This window comes from Anopheles arabiensis, chromosome 3 (assembly GCF_016920715.1).
Source record: "Anopheles arabiensis isolate DONGOLA chromosome 3, AaraD3, whole genome shotgun sequence".
Taxonomy (NCBI): domain Eukaryota; kingdom Metazoa; phylum Arthropoda; class Insecta; order Diptera; family Culicidae; genus Anopheles; species Anopheles arabiensis.
Genome location: NC_053518.1, coordinates 58,654,398 through 58,678,976, shown reverse-complemented (window position 1 = coordinate 58,678,976; position 24,579 = coordinate 58,654,398). Strand labels below are relative to the sequence as shown.

At 42.9% G+C, this 24,579-nt stretch overlaps 1 protein-coding gene across 1 annotated transcript; it reads left to right on the top strand.

Moving 5' to 3' along the window:
* Nucleotides 1-19,107: 19,107 nt before the first annotated feature.
* LOC120901085 lies at nucleotides 19,108-20,177 on the top strand. Its single transcript, XM_040308791.1, has 4 exons — nucleotides 19,108-19,245; nucleotides 19,332-19,411; nucleotides 19,500-19,807; nucleotides 19,882-20,177. The coding sequence occupies exons 1-4, from the start codon at nucleotides 19,108-19,110 to the stop codon at nucleotides 20,163-20,165; spliced, it is 810 nt and encodes a 269-aa protein (XP_040164725.1). The 3' UTR covers nucleotides 20,166-20,177.
* The last annotated feature ends 4,402 nt before the right edge of the window (nucleotides 20,178-24,579 follow it).

The window sequence follows — 24,579 nt, the reverse complement described above, 5'->3', positions numbered from 1 at the left end:
CGTCGCTTCTTTCCATCGAGGATAATCATATGCATAAATCCAACGCTTCCGACGGCTCCGACGGCTCCGGACAATTCCGACGGCTCCGACGGCTGCAACGGCTCCAACGGCTCCGGACGGCGCCGACGGCTCCGACAGCTCCGGACGGCTCCGAATGCTCCAGCTGTCGACTAGTGGCTCCGGACGGCTCCGACGGCTCCGGGCGGAATCGACGGTTTGAATTATTCGGAATCGGAGCATGAGTAGCAATGCTCGGAAGCGATTCCGAGCCGTGGGTGCGATTCCGGTGAGCCATCATGTGTATATCGTGAAATTTGCGTATGTTTTTCCACGATAGCTAGATGTCCGAACATTTCGAAGTCTCTACGCATGACATAAAAAAAGAATTTAACTGCGAATGTATCGTCCAAGGCGCGCGCGAGAGACGTATCACTGTCCTGTGCAGTACTACTCAGGAGGCTCGAGATGCTAAAATTATAATTGTGAATGTTGTCACAATAATGATAAGAATGAATTAATGTATATTTTCTTAAAAATGTAATGTTTTATATTTTATGCTTATTTTTTAAATATTTTATGATTTGCAAATGACGATCAAAACAGCATGTATGTACATATTCGTAGAAAACTTTTATTGTTTACAAAATGTGCAAAGTACGTTGAAAATTACAATTGAAATTAAATACGTCAATTAATGAATAAATACATATATAAATCCATCACTAAAACCAAAACTCGAACTGCCTGAGAGCGAGAGAACAGTACGATGTGTAGTTCGTGTATAATTCGCCAATAAAAAGTAAAACGTTTTATGTTTTATTATTTAATCTGTTTTTTTTTACAAAGTTATTATCTATTAAGTTACACATTACATTCATTTCGGATTGTTGATCTCGTTGTTGTATTGTGGACTCGAATGACCTTCTAATTGTTTTCCTCTAAAGCCGGGTTTCTCTCCCTACCTACCGAGACGGCGGGCACTCATGCTCGTCAGCCGATGAGATTGCTCTCTCGGAAAGCGCATCAGAGCGGAACAGCGGAATAACGCATCCAATACAACTGCAGCAGTTGGAAATCTTAAGGACGAAATTCGGTAAAAAAAAATAAAAATTACCACGCAGTGTCTTCAGACATTTTTTTCAAATCACGTCACGTTCGAACCATCGATCGCACTTTTATTATCTAATAGTAATGTCACGGTCGTGGGGTTGAGGCAAATTCTGTTTCCGAGTTGCGCGATTGGGCGCCCATCGGCGTCAGCAGATTGGTCGGTTGAGGGCGGATCATTCGACGGGCATGGCGTCGGGTGACCGATCGTGTCGTTGACGGTGCCGTGCTGTTAGCTCAACGCGAGCCCCAGGTGTTGAACCTTACGCTATGCTGTAACTGTGCTGATCGTGCAATCGGGCTGTGGGTTCACAGCTTTGTTCTTCGAACAACATACCACCGATGATTCGTACGACGCGTGCTGACATTTGTCGCAACAATAGAAATAGGTCGCTGGGGCCTGGTAGAAGAAACAATATTGCATGTTAATGGTTAGAATTACTAATCATGTGATATGAAGGACTCACCATATTTACGATGTTACGATTCCGATACCGCAGTAGAGGAAGAAAACGTTGAGCAGCTTAGATGAAGTATCTGTAAGCAATATAAAAGAAAATGTGTCATATATTGTGACTACAAGAGCAATTGTTTTTCTTATTTTTAGTATTAACCACGTACCGTTTGCCACTCACTCCGCACGCCGCATACATCATATAAAACCGTCCTTGGTGACAGTGTCGACAGGACATGGTTCTGAGATGGATTGGTGGTTAGATGTCGCACATAAAAGTTACTGAAAAATTAGTTACAATAATTAGTTTGTTACAAAATGGAACGTAAGTATTATTGAAACCTACCTTTGTTTTGCTGCAAGCAAAACTATAAATGTATCCGTTGATCGACAACAAAACGGTGATCTGGAACGACAAACAAAAACACAATACCCCCGCCCCAGTTGGTATACAAATGTTGCACATTTTGTGCAACAGTTGTAGTCCAGCCAACACCACGTGGAGGTTGGGGTCGGAGTTTTGAAAATGTGTGAGCATGATTATTTTAATCGTGCTTTAAACACTTCTCAGCATTTGCTAGCCACCTTGAATGATAAAATGTGATTAAAATAGTCGTAAAAAAAATGGATCTTGGTCCCTATGCTGGTCCTAAGCTGGGCCTACTCAGCTTTTAAGGCGAGCAGAACGCTTTCAAAAACATTCGTACTACACCGTTTGAACTCGTACTCTCTGATGTACGAGATCAACGTCTTCTTGTTTGTTCCCTTGCTCCTCAAAAGGGCTTAATTTTACCCCATAAATTTTCTATAGTCTGTGTATGAATTTCCCTATCTTCTGGATCTACAAAGCTAACTGAATGATTCACCTTTTTATGCACGTACCCATAATCCTCGAGAGTGTCGTATGCTCTCCAACAATCGGTTATGATTGTGGTGCCCCAATCAACACTCTCGAGGATTAGGTCGTGCAAATTTTCCCTAGTTCTCCTACCGACTATCTCTAAGAAAATTTCTTTACTTTCCCTACAAATACCCCCTACCAACCATAGCTCCCCAGTCCTTGGCAATCGGCCTCGGTTGCACTTACGTTTTACGATGAGGGACTCGTCGATCTCCACCGTTAGTCCTGGGCCTCCTATCAGCCGCCTATTCTCCTCAACATATGCACTACATTTTTCCCTAAGAAGCTTAAACCATTCGTTAACCGTTTTGCGGCTAACACCTGACTCGGCCCTAGTACGCTTCACGTGCGAGTTTTGCGACCACTCGAAGGTAATGCGGAGAAGTTGTGCAAGCGACAATCTTGAGTTTTGGAACACACTACCCTTTCGGATAGAGCATTCCGAACCTTCACAATTGTCGTTTGCACAAATCCATTTGTACGCATTCCTTCTTTGCGTACCTCGCAAAACCATCGAGTGGTGGCACTTCTCACATTCCTGTTCTGTCCTTAACAATCCTGCATCCTGCATCAGTCGCACTATCTGTTGCCTATCCTGCGTTAAAACCGCTAACTGCCCTATCGACTTAACCTGGCTAAGCTCGCTCATTTCTTTATCTAAATTTCTTTGCTCTTCACTTTTATAAAATCAAATTTTCGATAACTGCTGAATAAATCACCGCTATGATTTTCAAATTTCCTAAACAATAAAAAAATCGCACAAAACACCAAAAACACAGTTTAACACCAATCCAAAAAACACCTTTGCTCGCGATGCTTTGGCTGTGATTTATTGCTAAAGCACAACCGATTGTTTACATTGTGGTTTAACGGTTTAACTGTCAAAACATGCAAATGACCCTTTTGCCCCAACTTTAACCCCCGGGTAATTAACTGATAAATTAACTGATAAACTGATAAAATTACGATCGTAATTTTATTTTATACGGTGATTTGAATAGAACATATTTTTTCCAATGCATTTGAAACGTTAAACGTGGAACTTTAACTTTAACGCTAATAATAATTTATTTGTTCGTGTGGGTGGTATGTGCTTTATCAGTTAATTACCCGGGGGTTAAAGTTGGGGCAAAAGGGTCATTTGCATGTTTTGACAGTTAAACCGTTAAACCACAATGTAAACAATCGGTTGTGCTTCACCAATAAATCACAGTCAAAGCATCGCGAGCAAAGGTGTTTTTGGATTGGTGTTAAACTGTCTTTTGGTGTTTTGTGCGATTTTTTTTATTGTTTAGGAAATTTGAAAATCATAGCGGTGATTTATTCAGCAGTTATCGAAAATTTGATTTTATAAAAGTGAAGAGCAAAGAAATTTAGATAAAGAAATGAGCGAGCTTAGCCAGGTTAAGTCGATAGGGCAGTTAGCGGTTTTAACGCAGGATAGGCAACAGGTAGTGCGACTGATGCAGGATGCAGGATTGTTAAGGACAGAACAGGAATGTGAGAAGTGCCACCACTCGATGGTTTTGCGAGGTACGCAAAGAAGAAATGCGTACAAATGGATTTGTGCAAACGACAATTGTGAAGGTTCGGAATGCTCTATCCGAAAGGGTAGTGTGTTCCAAAACTCAAGATTGTCGCTTGCACAACTTCTCCGCATTACCTTCGAGTGGTCGCAAAACTCGCACGTGAAGCGTACTAGGGCCGAGTCAGGTGTTAGCCGCAAAACGGTTAACGAATGGTTTAAGCTTCTTAGGGAAAAATGTAGTGCGTATTTTGAGGAGAATAGGCGGCTGATAGGAGGCCCAGGACTAACGGTGGAGATCGACGAGTCCCTCATCGTAAAACGTAAGTACAACCGAGGCCGATTGCCAAGGACTGGGGAGCTATGGTTGGTAGGGGGTATTTGTAGGGAAAGTAAAGAAATTTTCTTAGAGATAGTCGGTAGGAGAACTAGGGAAAATTTGCACGACCTAATCCTCGAGAGTGTTGATTGGGGCACCACAATCATAACCGATTGTTGGAGAGCATACGACACTCTCGAGGATTATGGATACGTGCATAAAAAGGTGAATCATTCAGTTAGCTTTGTAGATCCAGAAGATAGGAAATTCATACACAGACTATAGAAAATTTATGGGGTAAAATTAAGCCATTTTTGAGGAGCAAGGGAACAAACAAGAAGACGTTGATCTCGCACATCAGAGAGTACGAGTACAAACGGTGTAGTACGAATGTTTTTGAAAGCGTTCTGCTCGCCTTAAAAGCTGAGTAGGCCCAGCTTAGGACCAGCATAGGGACCAAGATCCATTTATTTTTTACGACTATTTTAATCACATTTTATCATTCAAGGTGGCTAGCAAATGCTGAGAAGTGTTTAAAGCACGATTAAAATAATCATGCTCACACATTTTCAAAACTCCGACCCCAACCTCCACGTGGTGCTGGCTGGACTACAACTGTTGCACAAAATGTGCAACATTTGTATACCAACTGGGGCGGGGGTATTGTGTTTTTGTTTGTCGTTCCAGATCACCGTTTTGTTGTCGATCAACGGATACATTTATAGTTTTGCTTGCAGCAAAACAAAGGTTACAATAATGCTTACGTTCCATTTTGTAACAAACTAATTATTGTAACTATTTTTTCAGTAACTTTTATGTGCGACATCGAACCACCAATCCATCTCAGAATCATGTCCTGTCGACACTCTCATCAAGGACGGTTTTATATGATGTATGCGGTGTGCGGAGTGAGTGGCAAACGGTACGTGGTTAATACTAAAAATAAGAAAAACAATTGCTCTTGTAGTCACAATATATGACACATTTTCTTTTATATTGCTTACAGATACTTCATCTAAGCTGCTCAACGTTTTCTTCCTCTGCTGCGGTATCGGAATCGTAACATCGTAAATATGGTGAGTTCTTCATAGCACATGATTAGTAATTCTAACCATTAACATGCAATATTGTTTCTTCTACCAGGCCCCAGCGACCTATTTCTATTGTTGCGACAAATGTCAGCACGCGTCGTACGAATCATCGGTGGTATGTTGTTCGAAGAACAAAGCTGTGAACCCACAGCCCGATTGCACGATCAGCACAGTTACAGCATAGCGTAAGGTTCAACACCTGGGGCTCGCGTTGAGCTAACAGCACGGCACCGTCAACGACACGATCGGTCACCCAACGCCATGCCCGTCGAATGATCCGCCCTCCACCGACCAATCTGCTGACGCCGATGGGCGCCCAATCGCGCAACTCGGAAACAGAATTTGCCTCAACCCCACGACCGTGACATTACTATTAGATAATAAAAGTGCGATCGATGGTTCGAACGTGACGTGATTTGAAAAAATGTCTGAAGACACTGCGTGGTAATTTTTTTTTTTTTTTACCGAATTTCGTCCTTAAGATTTCCAACTGCTGCAGTTGTATTGGATGCGTTATTCCGCTGTTCCGCTCTGATGCGCTTTCCGAGAGAGCAATCTCTCATCGGCTGACGAGCATGAGTGCCCGCCGTCTCGGTAGGTAGGGAGAGGAAACCCGGCTTTAGAGGAAAACAATTAGAAGGTCATTCGAGTCCACAATACAACAACGAGATCAACAATCCGAAATGAATGTAATGTGTAACTTAATAGATAATAACTTTGTAAAAAAAAAAAACAGATTAAATAATAGAACATAAAACGTTTTACTTTTTATTGGCGAATTATACACGAACTACACATCGTACTGTTCTCTCGCTCTCAGGCAGTTCGAGTTTTGGTTTTAGTGATGGATTTATATATGTATTTATTCATTAATTGACGTATTTAATTTCAATAATAACGTTGTAATTTTCAACGTACTTTGCACATTTTGTAAATAACAAAAGAAAAATTAAATATAAAACATAACATTTCCAAGATCACATGAATGCATTTATTCGTGCCGTGATTGTGGCTTCATTCCTAAATATAATTTTAGTAGCTGGATCCTCCTGCTGATTGATGCACATTTTCTTTATGTGCAAGTAATACGGCACAGGCCAGTATTGCGTCAAGCGCGCTCTTCGTTTTTTATATTTTTTTATTATTTTGTTACATCGATCCTTTTCCATCGTTCATCGTTTCTCCGTATATATGACCATCGTGCTGCTGCACAAGCGTTAGTGGTTTTAAAGTTTAAAAAAAACTATATTTTATAAAGCTCATCACAAGATAGGGGGGGTCCAGTGTAGCCAATCACAGAGAAACAATTTTGTGATCTGCTTCTCCTTTATCCTACTTACTTCATTTGTTTCTATTTTTTATGTTTCTATTTAATTGAACGGGATACAAGTGAAATGGTATCCAGGCTAAAGCAATGTCGTCGTTTTTTTAAAATTTACTTAAAAATTAAAAATGATTTCCACTACAGTTTTTATACACTGTAAGTAAAAAAGAACAAAATGGTTTTTGTTGTCGAACTGTACATAAAAATCCTATTTATTGACTCTTCCTCGTTACGAGATTAGCATAACCAAGTAACAACGGACTCTTCTTCTTCTTCTTTGGCTCAACAACCGTTGTCGGTCAAGGCCTGCCTTTACCTCTTGTGGGTTTGGCTTTCAGTGACTAATTGATTTCCCCCCATAGCAGGATAGTCAATCCTACGTATGGCGGCACGGTCTATTTGGGGCTTGAACCCATGATGGGCATGTTGTTACGTCGTACGAGTTGACGACTGTACTACAAGATCGGCCTGTTCAACAACGGACTCATGTTTTTTTTTAAACAATCATCGTCGTTTTTTATAAATATATTTGTTTGTTTGTTTATTTCTAAAATGATCGACGGACCTCATAAGCCCACTCGATATAGATAAGAGTACAATAAAACATAAATAGTCACACACTTTACACAACAATAACAAGGGCGCTAAAGATTCTGGCGAGATGCGCGAAGTCAATTAATGCGACTCAACACATTTGCTATCGTCATGCTGGGCTCATACGCATCAGATGCCGCATTCAGAGCAAGACATATACGCAAAAACGGGTCTCGAGAGGCGAAGGCGGTCCTTGTCTCTGGGATGGCCAGCATCGCCTGAGGGCGGAGGGTTCTTGCAGGCACGTATAGCTGTATCGACGAGAGCGAAGCCGGACAATCGATGCTACCGTTGAGAAGCCCAACGATAAAAGCCAGCCTAGCATTTCGTATTCGGTTGTCGAGTTGGGGTAACCCGAGCAACAAACACCTTGTTGTGTAGTCGTTGTTGCTGCCCCACGAACGGAGCGCGAAATATTAAAAGAGTGTTAGCAATCACTACGTTTAAGCAATCGTAGAAAAATGGGAAAAAAATATCGGGCTAGGATTACATTCCTTAAATATGTATGTGACAAAGGGAAATTATTAGATTCTGCCAAAAAATCGCTGTTGAGGTTTTTGTTTTGCTTTTGTTTGATCGAATCAGTTTAGAACCGTTATTTACTAATTTGATTGAATACTAAATACTTCACTAATTAATTGATGGTTCTCATGGCCATTTAAAAATTATAAAAAAATGTTTACATATTTCGATTTGTATTTTCAATACAATACACGTAAAGAATTTTTTTTTCAATTTTTTTATTTGTTCGAAAAATAATTTTGATAATTATTCTTATAAAACTCGTAAAACCTACGTTAAAAAATTATAATAAAAACTTCTTAAAATCGTTAAAATATATTTTTCTCTTAAACCTGTCGAGAGTATAGGGCCAATTATGTGACTCAAGTGTTTGAGAAAAAGTATCAAAAATGCTCATTTTCTATTGTGATCCATGTTAGAGAACTCAATTTGTCTCTGGTTTGATAAATCTAACTGAAAGTCATTTGCATTATCTGACTCAAACGGAGACTGTTTTTTGTCCAATAGCTTTCCGTCAGGTTAAAGCTACGGAAATCGTTCAGTTTTAATCGTACACCAAACAGAAGAAAATAAAGAATGATATGTTTAATCCTTTGACAGTCTCAAAAATTTTAGAAATTGCGCAAACCCATAATGAAGTGATGGCTGCAGCCTCCCATCCATGCAGACACCCGATCTCCGTCAGGTCTCGCTTCACCTGGTCCAGCCATCGAGTTCGCTGTGCTCCCCTGCGCCTTATGCCGAACTGGAGATCGCTGTCGAACACCTTCTTGGTGGGGCATGAGTAGGGCATCCTCATGACATGCCCCAGCCATCGTATCCTGCCAGCTTTCGCCACCGTCAGGATGCTCGGTTCGCCGTACAGCTCAACAAGCTCGTGGTTCATCCTTCTCCTCTACACTCCATGCTCGAACACACCGCCAAAGACAGTCCGGAGGATGTGTCGCTCAAACACGCCCAGAGCGTTTGCATCCTTTGCATGGTTCAATTGTATTGATGTCTAATCGGACATAGGCCGTATCGGCCGGGCCGTAATAATTAAACAAATAATTTAAAAAATAAATCGGACGATACCAACAAATTGTGGGAACAAACCAAACATATAAAAGATACGACGAATAAATCGTGAGACGAGCCCAAAAAATTATGGGAACCAACAAATAAACCGGGGCCGGTCTGGTGATACAGTCGTCAACTCGTACGACTTAACAACATGTCCGTCATTGGTTCAAGCCCTGAATGGACCGGGTCCCCATATATACTTGTTATGGCATTATGACCAATATTGCCATGACCTGAAACCGTTGTGCACGGTTTAAGCGATAGCGATCCGTCTTGACATACTGTCAGTTTCGAATAAAGGAATGCGCAGCTCGCGCTGCGCATGATTTAGCGTCCAAGCTCCAATTAAACACATCGTGTTTATTTAATATTTTGAAAGAACATAACATACTGACCAACCTGTGATGGTAATCAATGAGTCACAGAAAGCCAAATCTATGAGTGGTACAGGCAGGCCTTCGCCGACAACGGTTATTGTTCCAAAGAAGAAGAGGAAGATTCGATAAACCGTAGGAAATACTGTAATTACACTTTACACTATAAATGACTACAAAAAAAATAACATGACTGCTTAAAAAAAGCAAGCTTACATTCGTTTGTCTCACTTTAGAGCTTTGATTTTTCATTCGAAAGTGAGATGTTGTTTTCAATTGGATATATAGCACTACACAAACTAAACGCTAGGCATCGATCTTTCGTCGGTTAAGAATTGCTCAATATACCGGGTCACTTGATGCTTTATTCAATTTAAATCATGCTCCAGTTAGCTATGGAGCTCAAAAATGATTTTTATGTTTTTATTGAAAAACTAGGAATGAATTAATATTTTAAACAATGTGGCAGCTGTGCTAAAACGAATGGCGAGTCTTTTGATCCGTTTTTGTCTATCTTCGACGTTTCAATAAGCTCTTCCATCTTTTTGACTTCCATGCCTCCTTGAACTCACATACTTCACATCGAATCACCTTTTGTTTCTATTTGTTAAGACCAGTCTGTTTTTTTATGTTAGTCTTAATTTTTGTTTAACTAACCATGGCTGACACATACATTCCATAAACAAACAAAATTTACTGAAACATTGACAGTCATTTTCATTAACAGAAAATTCACATCAAAACTGGTAACAAAGGGAGTGAGATACAGAATTTAACACTATTCAAAACAGATCACAATAAGAAATATCAACATGACTGTATGTAGAAGAATAAACCTTTGTGTTAAACATTTTCGTTTTGTTATATCATTTAAATTATAACAGCGATTTATAGACTATTTCATAAGGATACCATAAATTAGTTTTTTATTCATTTTCTGTTTTCAACTGCACTAGTCACTGAGCTACGTAATTTAATTAATAGGGTAATTATAAAAGGTATTAGGGTGTGCACATTTTAAACAACGCATTTCCCATGTGCCTCTAAAATACAAAATACTCATGAGGCTCACTTACTGATGCTGATTATGACGCTAAAACAGTCTTTTAATTCCATCAGATCGGACACCTGTCCCGGTACAGATTTTGGTCTCATACCGGTCCTAGAAATGCTACCAAACCTGTACCGGTTTTGGAACTAACCCCATACCGATCGTACTACCAAAGTCGATTAGTTGATCCCGAACTCATTCCATAAACTTACACTGAATACATATCGGTCCTGGAAATGATCCTGACCCAATATTTATCCTGGAAGCTTTTTCTATCGTTTCTAGAACTGACTAACCCATAGTGGCCCTGGAACTGATTCCAATTATATATCAGAACTGAAACTGATCCTAACACCATAATGGGTTGTGACCAGACATGGAGCTAACAAGTGCAGTGGTTTTCCTTTTTGTTTATCTGTTGATGCAATATCGGTGGATCTTGCGATACTTACTGACCATCAGGCTATGTCAGGGGTCTCCAAACTACGGCTCGCGGGCCGCATGCGGCCCTCGAGAGCCTATAATGCGGCCCGCGGTGATGTTACAAAGGATAATGTAAATATCTGATTAATTTCACAATTTTCATCAAATTTTTAATTTTTACTAAACCATTCAAAAAATCAAGGTACTATAAAAGAAAATGCAGTTTTTAAAAATATTCATTAAGTATTTTCATATGAAAACGAGATTTAAACGTTCTCATGACCAAAAGTAACGTCAAAATGGCCTTTAACAACGTTATTTGCGAAGCAATGCGGCCCGCGAATTGAAAAGTTAGGAGACCCCTGGGCTATGTGATACTAAGACTGCGTGATGTGTGAGTCTGTTTAGTCCTATAAGTCTTAATTTCAAAAATAACTCTTTTGATACACGAATATTAACGGAACGCTTTTAAAAAGAATTAATTGTTATAGTCAAAAACCAAATTAAATTTTTATTTTTATTTAAACTCAACAATTCTGAGCGAGAAAATGTTGCCGTGACATTTTTACAGCGGTATATATTAAAATTTTCCCAGAAGCATCGGAAAGTAACGAAATAAAAATTAATCTTTCCTTTCTGCTCAAAGAACTTAAAACTTAGTCATCTTACTGGATACATCCTACGCAAAAAGCAATCTTACAGCCACAGGAAAGTAACTCAGCGTCAAACTTCACTAGAGTTTAAGTAAAGAGATTATGAAAAAATAATAGGTACTGGAGCAAAATGGCTTTGATGTTCCCTTTTTATTTTTTTTATTATAATCCTAATCACTAGAAATGATAGTCAAAGCATAAATTTCAATTAAAATCGAAACATTTCAAGCAAATAACCACCAACGAAAATTTAAATTTACATTTCAATCGTTATACGCCATATGTTATGCAATCCGCATACACGATATCGGGGTTTGCGTATGTGCTACGCAATGCCCTCACCTGGCTATCGTACAACATTCCCGGGGCCTTCTCTACTCTTTAGCCGTGCTTTCTCACTCTGCTATTTCCAAGTTGATTTTTTACCGCGATTTTCTTGGTGTTTAAGTGCCTGAACTGTTTTAGTTCGGTTAATTTGCACTCGCGCGTTCACGTATCACAAATTTGTGCGGCACCTGTGAATTGTACGGTTCAACATATAAACATTGCAATCCGCCTGCGGTTGTTGTGACTACTCACTGTGCAGTTGAACTTTGCGCTATTTTGCGATGGAGTCCGTGATCTGTAAGAAATGTGAAGGTGCTATTAGCAACGATCCAATTCCGTGCTTCGGTCTGTGTGAACACTATTACCACGATAAGTGCATTGGACTTTCAACCCCGCTCCTGCGTGATTTTAAGAAGTCACAAAATTTATTCTGGGCTTGCGCAGATTGTGCTCAGCGTTTGCGGGCCGTTGACACTTTACGCTTCTCGCACGGCCTTTCTCGTGATGTTGCCTACCTGTTGGAATCGTTGCAGTCCGATTTCCGCGATATCTCACGTTCTGTGCAGGCGACATCAGCTGGCTTGCGACTTGAACTTTCCTCTTCACTGGATTGTTTTAGAAACGAGATAGCTTTGATGAAACAGGAATCAGCATCATCAATTCGTTCCGTGAAAGATTTCATCGACTCACTTACTGCTTCTCACTCAATGGAACGCAACTACTCACAGGCTCCACTACTCACAACGCTTGATGAAGTTAAGCATGGCATCAAGGGGCTTGATCTCATGCACCGTGAGTTTTTCACTTCCTTCAACTCACTAATGAACAAGCTCAACTCTCATCTTGCCACGCATACTACTACATCGAGTGCTCACCATTCTGCGATTCCTGCTACGCACTCAACGACCACGATTCCAGTTGCGGCCTCTAAGCTCACCCATCAAGCTGTTATTATTATTATTATTATTATTATTTATTAATCTTCAACGGGCCGTATGGCCTAATTAAGATGTAACAGTTAATTAAAAAAAAAAAATACATAACAAAAACACAATTTGCATCGCAATTCACTGCGGCCACGGCAAAAGCCGGAGACGTTCCTTGAAGCACTGAGTCGAGATGTCGAAGTCGAAGCAATCCGAGACAGTATTGAAGACAGCCGACATGCGGAACATAGGGTCAGATCGACCAGCGCTGGAACGGGGTTGAGCGAGCCGTAGAGTTTCTCTAGACCTAAGTGTTCGGGATGGTGCATAGATATCGACTCGATGCAACAAAGGCGATGAGTCGATAGAGCCATTTAGCAGTCCAGCGATGAAAGAGCACTGTGCATTGCGTCTTCTAACCGAAAGAGGTTCAAGGCCTAAAAGACGGCACCGCGCAGCATACGGAGGAAGATTATTGCGATCCTGCCAGGGAAGTAGGCGTAGAGCATATCTCGTGAGCTTACGTTGAATCGCCTCAAGTCGAGCAATTGAAGAAGCGGTAGTTGGGCTCCAGACTACGCACGAATATTCCAGAACCGAACGAACGATGCAGTTGTACACAGCTTTGATGCACATGGGGTTGCGGAATTCATAAGTTGTCCGGATAACCACGCCAAGTAATTGATTTCCTCTGGCTACAACGTCATCGATATGCTGTTTAAAGTTCAAACTAGAGTCAAGCAGAACGCCCAGGTCTTTGGCATGATTCTGTCGATTAACTGCAGAGCCGTCCATGAAGTAGGTCCCAGTCACTGGGCTCCTGCATCGATTAAAAGACACACAGTAGCATTTCTCGATGCAGATAGTCAGTCCATTACGCTTGCACCACGAACAGAAGATTTCGATGCAGTCTTGCAGGAATGTACAATCACCTGTGTTGTGAATAGGCGCGAAAATTTTTGCGTCGTCGGCAAACAGACTGATACTGTCGGGAGGTAAAGCCAGGGTAACATCGTTGATAAACAATATGAAGAGAAGCGGGCCAATATTGCTTCCTTGTGGCACACCCGAGCTGCTGACTATTTCTTTGGACATGTGCTTATCAATTTTCACGATGTATGTGCGATTAATTAGGTAAGACTTAAGCCACTGTACGAGCGAGCTGGGAACTCCTAGCTTGTCGAGTTTAGCGAGAAGAATTGCGTGCGGAAGAGAGTCGAATGCTGCTTTCAGATCTGTATAAATTGCATCGACTTGAGCTCCGGCATCAATTTGACTAGTGCAATAGGTTACAAATTCAACCAGGTTCGTGGTAGTCGACTTTTTTTGGCACGATTCCATGTTGATACGGGCTTAGGTAGCTGCGGCATGCATATAGCAGATGTTTGTATATCACTAGTTCGAACACCTTTGCAATGGCACACAAAGATGTAATACCCCGGTAGTTGATGGCATCTGTCCTGTCGCCCTTTTGTAAATAGGAACCATCCAAGATTTCCTCCATGTTTTCGGAAAGTAGCCATTGGCTAGCGATGCATTGAACAATTTTGCAAGGATAGGTGCTACGGTTGTTTGACAGCGTTTCAGCACGGTAGAAGGAATTCCGTCGGGTCCAGGAGCGAAGGAAGGCTTTAGTTGCGTTAGGGCAGATAGAACGATCTCACTGTCGATGAAAGGAGTGCTCATGTTAATTGCGCCAGCCGAGTGTTGACGAGAGCAGCATCAATGGTATCGGTATCATTCATGGCCGGTGAAAAGCAATCTGCGAAGCGATCCGCGAAGAGATTGCACATTTCATTAGTGTTGGCACTTGTTGCTCCTTTATACGTAATGGATTTCGGAGTATGCGTGGATTTTGTTTTGCTCTTGTAGAAACGCCAAAACGAATCAGGCCACCTGCAGAGGTAACGTTGAATATTACTCAAATATCTGCGATATCGAAACCTGTTATAGCTGCAGTATAAAGAGTGCGTGTCAAAGTAGATCGAGCGAGATCTTTGGCAGCGGCGCGTTTGGTAGTGACGATAAGCAGCTCTTTTCACACGTTTGAGTCGTTTGAGTGTGCGGTCCGCCCAGGGGGGGTTAGGTTTAGGACGCTGAACTGGGACGCATACAACAAAGGCTTGCAGCATGAAGGACGAGAATGAACATACTGCTTCGTCAAGTGAAATAAAATTGGAACAATGAAAGCTATTGTTAAACATTGAAATCATGTCGTTCAGTTTCACATAGTCAGCTTTAGCAAAGTTATAACGATAAAATGCGGTTGTCGTCGAGTTTTGTCGAGTCGTCGAATTGCGTCGGGTCGACGAGTTAATACTTATATTGAAGTCTAACGCCGGATGGTAGGAGTCAAGAGGTACAAGCGGAACAACACTTGGAAAGACAGGCGAACACAATTTAGCTGCAGCATTGTTAGCGTAGAGCAGGTCAAGCATGCGTCCGTGCGAATTATTGATGTGATTAAGTTGCACTAATCCGTTAAATTTCCATCCAATCCATCAATCCATCCACAAAGGTGTTGTTGGCCAGTGAGCGCGCAGTTGGTTCATAGTGCGTGATTGATGAGTATGCTGGCGAGGACGAAGGATCAGCTGTGGACCAGCTTATGCTAGGCTGATTGAAATCGTCAATAACAAACAGCAGATCAGCAGGCTTCAGTGTGAGAGTGAAGCCGCTGATACAATCATGTAGAGAGCGAAGAGTCGATATCTCGGAGCTAAGCTGCGGTGGAATGTATACTACCATGATGTACAGATGTGCGTTAGTGCAGGTGACGCGCACACAAATATACTCGAGAGAACGATCACGGGAAGGTAATTCTATCGACTCGTATGCGTTAGAAACGGCTAGCAAAACACCACCACCGCGAGAGCTAGAGCCGCTGAGAGAGCGATCACAGCGGTAAACAGAGAAGTTGTTGTTGAAGAGAAGAGCAGATGGAATGTTGTCAACAAGCCAAGTTTCCGTAAGGGCGATAAGGTCGAAGTCAGCCTCCGATACAGCTAGGTGAAATTCTTTTGTTTTAGTGCGCAAACCTCTAACGTTTTGATAATAGCAGCTTAAATACTCAGCGGTAGCGTTGTCATTGTGGTGGTTGGATAAAGCGGGTATACGGTAAGTCAATTGAGCTGCGTTGTCAGAGCATGAGGCTTGGCGTGTTTGTTGCGTGCAATGAACGGAACTTCGTCTAGTTGAGAAAAAAGCGATCAATTGTTGACTGGTGCAGGTGCGGAGATGAAGCGCGGTGGTTTTGGGGCGGTCCAGAAACAAGTGTTGAGTTGGGTGCTTCCAAGGTATCATTCACCGGGGGGTGACACTGTTGTGATGATGTTGTTTCAGGACCAGGTGGAGTAGACGTGCGTGCTGCTAAACGGTGAGTCGTTGTTGGTGTGCGTGTGGTGTAGCGGTGATCAGTACTAGTAGCTGGTGTGCGTGTTGTAAAACGGTTTCGGGTGGCTATAGGAGATGAGGTTTGGTGGTCGTGTTGACGGGATGGAAAAAACTCACGTACACCGATACCGACTGGCCAAGTGGATGGTGTGAGTGCCGCATTTCGAAGGATAGCCGGGACTCTCACTTTGAATGAAAGCCAATTCATGCTGTCCACACTAACCCCTCTTCTCAGCAGGCAATACGCTATAACGTCATCGGTGGCTAAGCGACGCTTTACAGAAGCGACCACTTGTTCCACAGTGACGGCTGTTGATAAGCGGGATAGGCGGATCCAGATCCTATCTGTGAATGGCTCACGAGGTGCAGCTTGAAGCGGTGATGATAACGGATCGGTTCCCTCCAGTTCATGAGGTTGTGTAGGTGCCGGCTGGACGGCAATCGTGGTATTGGTGTATGCGTTTGGCGATGACGCGGCACAAAGGATGTTACCGCGATTGTTTACAATTCTGTTTACACCAGGAGATGCCGAATCCTCGATTACGCGCCTCCGCTTTCTACCAGTAGCCGGCCGAGGATCAGGATTCCGAATATGAGGCGTGGATGCAGTTTGAAGGAGGTTAAAACCACTGCGAACTTCAGCGACAATAGGCTCAACGAGCTTGCCGATAGCTGCTACAGCTGAGGTGAGGGCGGCTTGGAAACCGACCTGGGCGCCTATTGCTTTTACCGAACGGCAGCGCGGATTTTTAAGAATGTTAGAGCAGCCAATGCAGCTCCAGTGCAGGTTGACATTGGACAATACTGCGTCAATCAGCTCGGGGGGCAATTTGCAACAGCCGCGGTGGAACGTAGCGTCACAATATGCACAACTGATGATGCAGCCGGTGGCCTCTAGCGGTTCAGCACACGAGAAGCAAATAGCCGCCATTGCGAAATTACGCGTAATCACAGCACAACACTGCTAAGCCGAGCAGGAAAAAAAAACAGCAGGAAACCACAGTTGCGGTGCAACTAAACAATTCGCCAACACGCAACGATGATGTGAAGCAGTTTAATAGTCCGTAGAATAGGCAACAATGCGATGCGACGCAGAAAACACAAGAAATTTACTGAAAAATCACGGAGCGCGACGAAAGTGCGGCCGAACAGTTAAACGTCAAACGTCGCGAGGTGCACGTTTAGAATCAGCTGTTGGTGAGAATCCTTCTAAACGTCGATTGTTGGATCGCTCTCCCGACCCATCGCCTACCAATACCGTTACACGCGCTATGCTTTCATCGGGCACAGGGTTGTCCTGCAATAATATTACGACCGTTCCTGAACGCCCACCCCGTACTTGGGTCTTTATCTCCCGTATTGCTCCTGATACTCCGATTGAAGCGATCCGTGAAATGGCCTGTTCTAACATAGGGACAGACGACATCTTGGTATACAGCCTTGTACGGCGCGACCGGGATCTTTCTACGCTCTCCTACGTATCTTTTAAAATTGGTGTACCGGATTCGCACCGGGCTATTGCTTTGGCTGCTTCAACCTGGCCTCGCGGGATCTCTTTTAAGGAGTTCATCGACCTTAATCCCCGCTCCGTCAATGTTTGGCGACCCACTACTGCAGCATCCCTTGCACCTTCTGCGCCTATTACTCGTGAATCGGATCATCCTTCATCGCCACCTTCTATCAACCACACGACACAACTGCGAAACGCTGATTTCACTATTTCGCCCGATCATGTTCATATGAGCTTGCCTTATACGCAGTACTTTCAGCAAGCGTAAACCGGCTGATCCGGCTGAAGATTTTCATGAACTACCGACATTACCCGAATTGATGGAAGCTAATCCTGCATCTAAAACACACAATCCGTCCGACTCTCTTCCGACGTTAATAACTTCCCAAACGTCCAAAACGCGATGAATGGGTAAAACTATGGACCTGAGATGGGGCCCTATCTCAGTACCCAAACTGGTACCCAAAGGCAGACAATTTTAGACTTATTTTTTGAGAGAGAGCTAAAAGCTGATTCCTCCCCTCTTCTCCACTTATCTCTAGAATTCCATTTGTATGAGTTCTAGGAGAAGGGGAAAGGGAAGGAGATGAGAAGTAAGTGAAATAAAGTTGATGAGGGAAGGGGGGGACATGCATTCACCAGTCACCGCCAATATCGAGAATTTGACATTAGCCGGTGGTGTTTGGTTCATCGGCGTTCCGTGTGGACCACGGATGCTTAATGGAAATGCTCTGTATATTTCCGTACAGTATCTCATTGCGGCGGAACCTTACAAATGTTATTGCGCGGTCGAATCAGGAATCGCGCATCGGATCGATGGAAGAAGGGAGTACGAACGAGGGGGGAGAAGAGGAAGCACAGAGAAAAACGCTGCACATTCACTCATACATTCTTACAGCAGCAGGCAATTCGCGAGGACATGAAATCGGGAGAGTAAATTTTAACGCTCGCGAATGAGTGCAAGCAGGTGCGGTATAGAAGATAGAGCAAGAACGCCCAGTTTTTGTTCAAGCTAGGTCCAAAATGTTTCCTTGGGTTGCAGCGAGAGCACTCCCGGCGCATCTCGCTCTCTCATTCCTTCGATCGATCGACTAAACATCTACCCGCAGCGCAATGCGATCGGAAAATCACTCAATTCTCTGGCTTTCGCCATACATGCAACTCACGGGCGCTCATAAACTAATCCTTTCTCACTTTCGCTTTTATATCGTTCCCTTTTACGCGCGTGTAGCTAGCTGCCAATCGTGATTTGAGTGGAGTGTACTCTCTCGGTTAGGGCCGGTATACCGAACACACTTGCGTGTATATTCGGTCCTATCAAACTGTATGGTTCTTATATTAGCGCCTATCAAACTGTGTTCCCTTACATGTGCATGTCGTGTTGTCCTTTTCTATCATGTGGATGTTGTCTGATTCGATCGCGTTTGGCGCCTAGAAATTGTAATCGAAGCTTCTAACGCGATTTGATCATCATAGAGTCCACAATCCGTTCTTACTGATCCCGTGAAATTTTCAATCAATTTGTGCGAAAATTAAGCAAGTGCAGTGATAATGGCAACACGTCGTGATAAGCGAAATGGTATGGTGTACCATGCACGTGATCGTTTGCTGAAGCGGCGCTTGCAGGAATGGGAGGAGGAATGTGCACGTGCTAGCCTTCCGCAATCCACAACAATGAGTAAGTGTAATGTAAAAAGAGCAAAAAAAAAAAGGATTGATCGAAAGTGTTCCAAGTCGTGCCAAGTGTTGTTAATGAATTTTTTTGGCTATTTTAGATGGAAGCGGCGGTAATGTCCATCGGCGGAGGAAGTCTGTGGTACAGAGGTGTGGCTACATGTTTGCAGCAATATTATCGGTAAGTGTTGAAAAGTCACTAAGTTTTTCATTACAATCAATGGATTGTTCCGTGTTCTCACTAGTGTGTATGTTTGATTTTATTTTAGCAATGTAAAACCTCCTGTCAAGGGTTTTGAGATCGATTTTTTTGTAGATGGTATGCCGCTCTACAAAAGCAGTCGGTCTCAGTTTTGGCCGATTTTGATGAAGGTTTTTAACGTGCCCGATTCTCCCGTTATGGTGGTGGCCATATTCTGTGGCGAATCCAAACCACACTCCCTGGAGGAGTATTTAAGGCGGTTTGTGGAGGAGATGAACGATCTTCAGACAAATCATTTGGCAATTGGGCAGCAATTATATTGGGTCTGTTTGCGAGCCATCATTGCCAATGCACCAGCAAAATCGTTTATAAAAGGTAGGTTTAAGGTTATTTGGAGAAATTTAGTATCGCAACTTATGTGAGTTTTATTTTTGTAATTCATTTTATAGGTGTGAAAGGCCATACTTCATACAGCGCTTGTCACAAATGCACGGTGGAAGGGCAAATGTGTGGGCACCGGATGTATTTCCCATACAGTACAGATACCCAAGAAAGGACTGATGAATTGTTCTGTGCTGGAAAGTACCCGGACCATATCATCCGCCCTACTCCACTATCCGACATGATAAACTGTGATATGATTATGGATTTTGTGTTGGATTGCATGCACCTGATTGATAAAGGAGTGCTGGCAAAAAAATGGACATATGGATTAACGGCCATCCAGAGGTGAAGTTTAAGCTGTCCCGACAGCAACAGCGTGAAATGTCGGCACATCTTCATCGTCTAAGCCTGCCTTCAGACTTCCAACGAAGGTTGCGAAACTTGCATTATGTAAACCTGTGGAAGGCATCCGAATACAGGATGTTTTTACATTATGCAGGTTTCGTAGTACTGAAGGACAGACTTTGCGATGCAGCGTACCAGCATTTCATGCTGTTGTTTGTTGCAATCACTTTCCTCTTCACGTCGCACCATGAGGACAAATGGGAGTATGCAGTATCGTTGCTGGAGCAGTTTGTGGCAGATTATGCTCATGTTTACAGCCCCACGCTTGTGAACAGCAATGTGCATAATCTGCTGCACGTTTACGATGACGTATTTCGATTTGGGGATATTAACACTACATTGGCATACGATTACGAGGCGAAGCTGCACGATGTGGGAAAATTGGTCCATTCTGGGAGGAACAGCCTAGCACAAGCAGTTCATCGACTGATTGAGCTAGAGCACATCGAGGTTGCTAAAGAATGCAATCCAGTAACTGCAATAGAATGCTCCACCTGAATGGTAAAAGGCAAGGAGATAATTACCACTGTGATGAAAGGTTTGATGTTGCGAACCAATTTTCGCGATCAGTGGTACATGGCAAATGATGGCACCATCGTTATGTACCACACCGCAACAGGGCGCGCAGCTAATTGTTGAAGGGCATGCCCTGAAACAAAAATATTCGGCTTTTAGCCAGCCTTGCCCTTCTGAGCATGTTTTGATATTTCGGGGAAGTGTTGAAGACGTTAATTCCGGTCAAGTTCAACGCACGCTGAGCAGCTCAATACTGTGCAAGCTTGCTGCTGTAGAAACCGCCAAAGAGGGCGAGTAATTGTTTGTGCCATTAATACATACCTTCCTAACGGTAAATAAACAAACTAAAAATAACTAAGCCGAAAGTCGTTTTGTCGTCTGATTTGAGGAAAGAAACGGGCTACTTTTATCGACTAGCTTTTCGTTAAGTATCATTTTTAATTAGAAGGAAAACGGCATATTACACTTCGCATCCAATTTCATCAACAGAGATAATTATTTGCAACAAAGGAACTACATCGCAAAATTAACCAAAATACTGTGACAATTAATAGAACATCTTTATTTTATTTTTTTGTATTTTTTTTGTTCACTAGCAAATAAGAAAAGCATAGCCTATCATAACGTGCCACTCGCATTTCATTTGATTGCGCGTGTTAGAGTATTTACTTTATGAAAGGGCAAATCATATTGAGATCATCATGTTGAGATAAATATAAAAAATAAACGAATAAATAAATACATGTACATTTTAATTCATTATGAAATAACAAAAAGGTTTTTTTTCACGTGATTTAATGGTTCAATTCAGCTTGAATACCAAATTATGCTAAACGATGCTTACCTATGCTATGCTAACCTAAACTTACAAAGCTAAATTGGCCACCTATAGCTATCTAATCAATACTAAACTAGACTAACTTAATATAAGCTAAATTATATTTAAATTGTACCCACCATCCCCGTCACCATCCACTACAGGGTCCAGTTTTTTTTGGCACGCGTTGATACGCGTACCGCAATTTTTTCCCGAAATAATCCCGGACAAATCCGGGAGCTATAGTAACTTTATTGGTGCTCCCAATCTTCTTAAAAAGCTGCAAAATGTTGCTATATTTTTTTATAGCAAGTTTTGCATTCCTCCCGCTCCAGCTGCAGCGAGGCAAAAACTCGAAAACAAGATCCCTTGCTTCGTCTAGACGTTTTTGTGGCTCGGAGTCGAACACCTGCAGCCTGCAGCCAAGCTAAGCTATCCCGCATACACTCGGCATCGCCCAGCTTCTGCTCTAAAGCATTTAGCTCATCCTCCGTTGTGACGAGCGTAAGTTTAAAGTCCTCGGGGAGGGGGGGGAGCATATCCATCTTGGCCAACGCAGATCGATTTTTTGATCTGCCCCACCTGCACTTCGGCCAGGTGCACCGACTTGGCGATGGCCGAAATTTTGCTTGATATTTCAGCATGATGCTTCTTTTGCTCTCCCCGCATCCCCTCGACGGATTCGTCCAGTCGATCCAGCTTAGACCGGACGATCGCGAATTCCGTCAACAATTTCTCCACAACGGAGTATGGGACGGATTCTTCAGTTGAAACGACAACCGGGTCCACAACGGGAACGACAGCCTGGTTAGCAGCGGTAGTTGCAGGAACGGCATCGAGCGGTCCCAAAGCTTTGCGCTTCAGGCTGTTACCGCGCCTACGACAGCTCATCAAAGTACCAGCAGCTGGAGCGGGAGGGAAGACGGGAGCAGTAGTGACGACCGGTATTGGTGTAACGATGGGTGTAGGAGTTGTGATCGGTGCGGGAGAAGCAACGGGTGTGGCGAGCGTTTCCTCGAGCTCTTCATACGAGTTACGGCTCCGCTTCCCCAACAACCGACCGATCACCGATGAAGTGCGAGCAGCCATGGGATCATACGGGGCGGAGTGAGGCTCGTCCAGCGCCACACCTGTACCAACTACAGAAGCAGGAACAAAAGGATTTTTGCCTGGTGGTGTAGCGTTCTCCGTGTTGGTACTGGTGGCTGTGGCGGTGGAGGTGGTGGTGTGTGCGGTGGTGGCGGTTTTGAAGGTGGTGATGGTGGTGGTAGTGGCGGTGAAGGTTGTGGTGGCAATAATTTTTCGAATTGTAAGATGTCCCAAACCTGGCAGGAGCAACACATCCGACAGTACATTGATTTTTTTCCTTGAGGCTCCATATTAGTTGCGAACGACATTAGTCTGTAAAGTATATTAGACTATGATATTAGATTTATAATAGAATTCTAACCGAGCCACGCTGTCGCGGTCAAATGGTCGAATCGGATCGGCGACATCAAAGATACCAAACGGAGAGCAGTTCAATTCCGCAACGATCAATCGTTCGACACACAGCGAACATATGTATATATATATATATATATATATATATATATATATATATATATATATATATATATATATATATATATATATATATATATATATATATATATATATATATAACATAACATAAATGTAAATAAATACTTACCACTCTTTATCAAATAACCACTAACAAACTTTACTAGCACTAGCAATATCGCTCGGTTGGTTCAATATATCGTACACCGGTCGTTGATGTGCAGAATGAGATTGGCTGTGGGCAATAGAATATACGGTGGCTGTGGCTTTGGGCAATAGAAATGATAAGCGCAATCGTATGCGTAGAGCAGCAGGGCAAAGAAGCAGGGTAGCGAAGAGGAGGAGAGGAGGGGCGCAAGTGTAGAATGAAGCAGTTGAGGAGTGTAAGCTCGAACTTTTTTCGGTCGCACTTCGATCGCATTTCGATCGAGTTTTTTGTTTCCTTTTTTTGCCGAATGGCTCTCGCATTTCGATAATTTTTTTACACGTGTCGATCGGTTTAAATGGCATAGGTGTGACAAGGACACGTGAATGAATTATAATTCAAAGAGCGTGCAGAACTCACAAAATGCTCTCGTAAAGCACTCAGATATCACGAAACACTCAATTCTCTCTCAAAATACTGCCATATACGACTGACATTATGACTCGTATCTGGGATGAACGGAACCCAAATGCGATCCAAATGCGACGCTAAAATCTCTTGGATTTTGCGGTGCTGGTACTATCAAAACGTAAGAGGATTGCGCACAAAACTAGACGAGTTACGCCTCTCTCTATCTGAGCTTGATATGGATGTGTTGGTGTTAACTGAAACACATGGCTCGATGGCTCAATTCCGTCCTCTCTTATCTCGGAGGATGCGTATGTCATCTATCGCTGCGACCGAAATTCTCTCAACAGTAACCGTTGCCGTGGTGGTGGTGTACTCATTGCCTGCTCTTCCGTGCTGAACACGTCAACTTTATCACTGCCGTTCGACTCGCTGGAGTCTGTTTGGACAATTGTTAAGCTTCAAAACCTTGCAATCTATATCGGCGCCGTTTACATCCCACCCGATTTGCGTTCTTCCGAAGTAGTCCTTGACGTTTTACATGAGAGTGTTAGTTTCGTTGCTGGCAAACTTAAGCCAAATGATCTTATGGTGTTACTTGGTGATTTTAATTCACCATCACTCTCCTGGCAACCGTCGGCATCGTGCGTTAATCAGTTCATTCCTACTGGTGTATCTCGTGAAAATGTTTCTCTGCTTGATGGAATGTCGGTAAACGGTTTGCTGCAATTATCCGGCATAAAAAATATACGCGGAAGACAATTAGATCTTCTATTTGCCAATGCTGCCTTCTTGGAGTGCTGCTCCCCCGTCATAGCTTCACCTGTTCCACTCGTCGCGCTAGACAATCATCATCCTGCTCTTGAGACAAGCGTGCTCCTTACGCACTCTCGCCCTGCATCCTCCCAA